At 53.0% G+C, this 1,020-nt stretch overlaps 1 protein-coding gene across 1 annotated transcript in view; it reads right to left on the reverse strand.

Moving 5' to 3' along the window:
- Window positions 1-1,020, reverse strand: part of PDZD2 (PDZ domain containing 2) — a 149,335-nt gene that overhangs the window by 15,350 nt on the left and 132,965 nt on the right. The window contains exon 20 of the mRNA XM_035902745.1: window positions 13-1,020. This exon is cut by the window's right edge and continues 4 nt beyond it. Within this exon, the coding sequence (XP_035758638.1) occupies window positions 13-1,020 (1,008 nt within the window). The remainder of the gene's footprint in view (window positions 1-12) is intronic.

Consider the following 1,020-nt stretch of genomic DNA (forward strand, 5'->3'; position numbering starts at 1 on the left):
CGGCGTCTCAGCGGGGCTGGCTGCGGTGGCCATCCCACCGCACGACCTTCTGGTGAGGGGCGACCTCGCGGCCGAGTGTATATCGATGGCCTTGACGATGGGCCGGTCGAAATTTGCCAGGTTTTCAAAGGACTTGATCCTCTGTTTGACAGAGAAGGATGAGGTAGGTTCATGCGGCCAGTTCAGTTCATAGTAGTAGTAATTTCTCCTGAAGCTCCTCAGCTTGTCAGTAGCAGGGCAGCTAATGCCACTGGCTGAGGGGGACGTGTCATGGAGCCTCTGGGTGCTTTTAGAGGTGTATGCCTGCTCCTTCCCACTATGGCCATTTGGCAGGTTAAGATGGACCATCTTTAACATCCCCGTCGCCACTTGGGGGTATTTCTCCTCTGCAGCGTGGCCCTGGGGGCCTTGCATGGGATGAACCTCTGCAACATGGCAGTCCTCCCTCAAGTGACCAGACAACTGGGCCGGCATCGAGTAAGTTCTTGTCACAGGTTTCGACAAGCAACAGAGATTTCTGTCTCCGGCGGTATCCACTTTTGAGAAATACTGCACGGTCCCCATCTCCTCAGTCAGCTGAGACACTTCTGTGTTTGTCTCTTCTGTTTTCTCCAGCAATGGCAGCTGCAAAAATGATGCTGGTGAGGATGAGGCAGAGGAGGAGGAGGAAGAGGAAGAGGAGGAAAGCTTCACCTCGATGAAAGTGCGCTGGATCTCCTGTCCTTCCAGCTGCTCCTGCTGAACTGAGGGGGACCTCAATGAAGAAGAGCCTCCAGCAGATGGTCTCACATTTTGCAGATCTAATTGCCTAAGGTCATCTGCACTATAGATGCTCTTGATTGAATTCAGGCCTGTGCCAGAGTTCTCAGTCCTCCCTTTCACATATTCCACTTTTGGTATCCCCTGAGGAGATGAAGTGACTTTGGACTGACCGTCTCTGGCTCTGAAATCATCCACCCTAGCACCCTGACCCTGGCACACTGCAGGCTGCACGGAAACTTGCTTTTCTTTTGGTTTTCC

Source organism: Egretta garzetta, unplaced genomic scaffold, assembly GCF_000687185.1.
Source record: "Egretta garzetta isolate BGI_Z169 unplaced genomic scaffold, ASM68718v1 scaffold59, whole genome shotgun sequence".
NCBI lineage: Eukaryota > Metazoa > Chordata > Aves > Pelecaniformes > Ardeidae > Egretta > Egretta garzetta.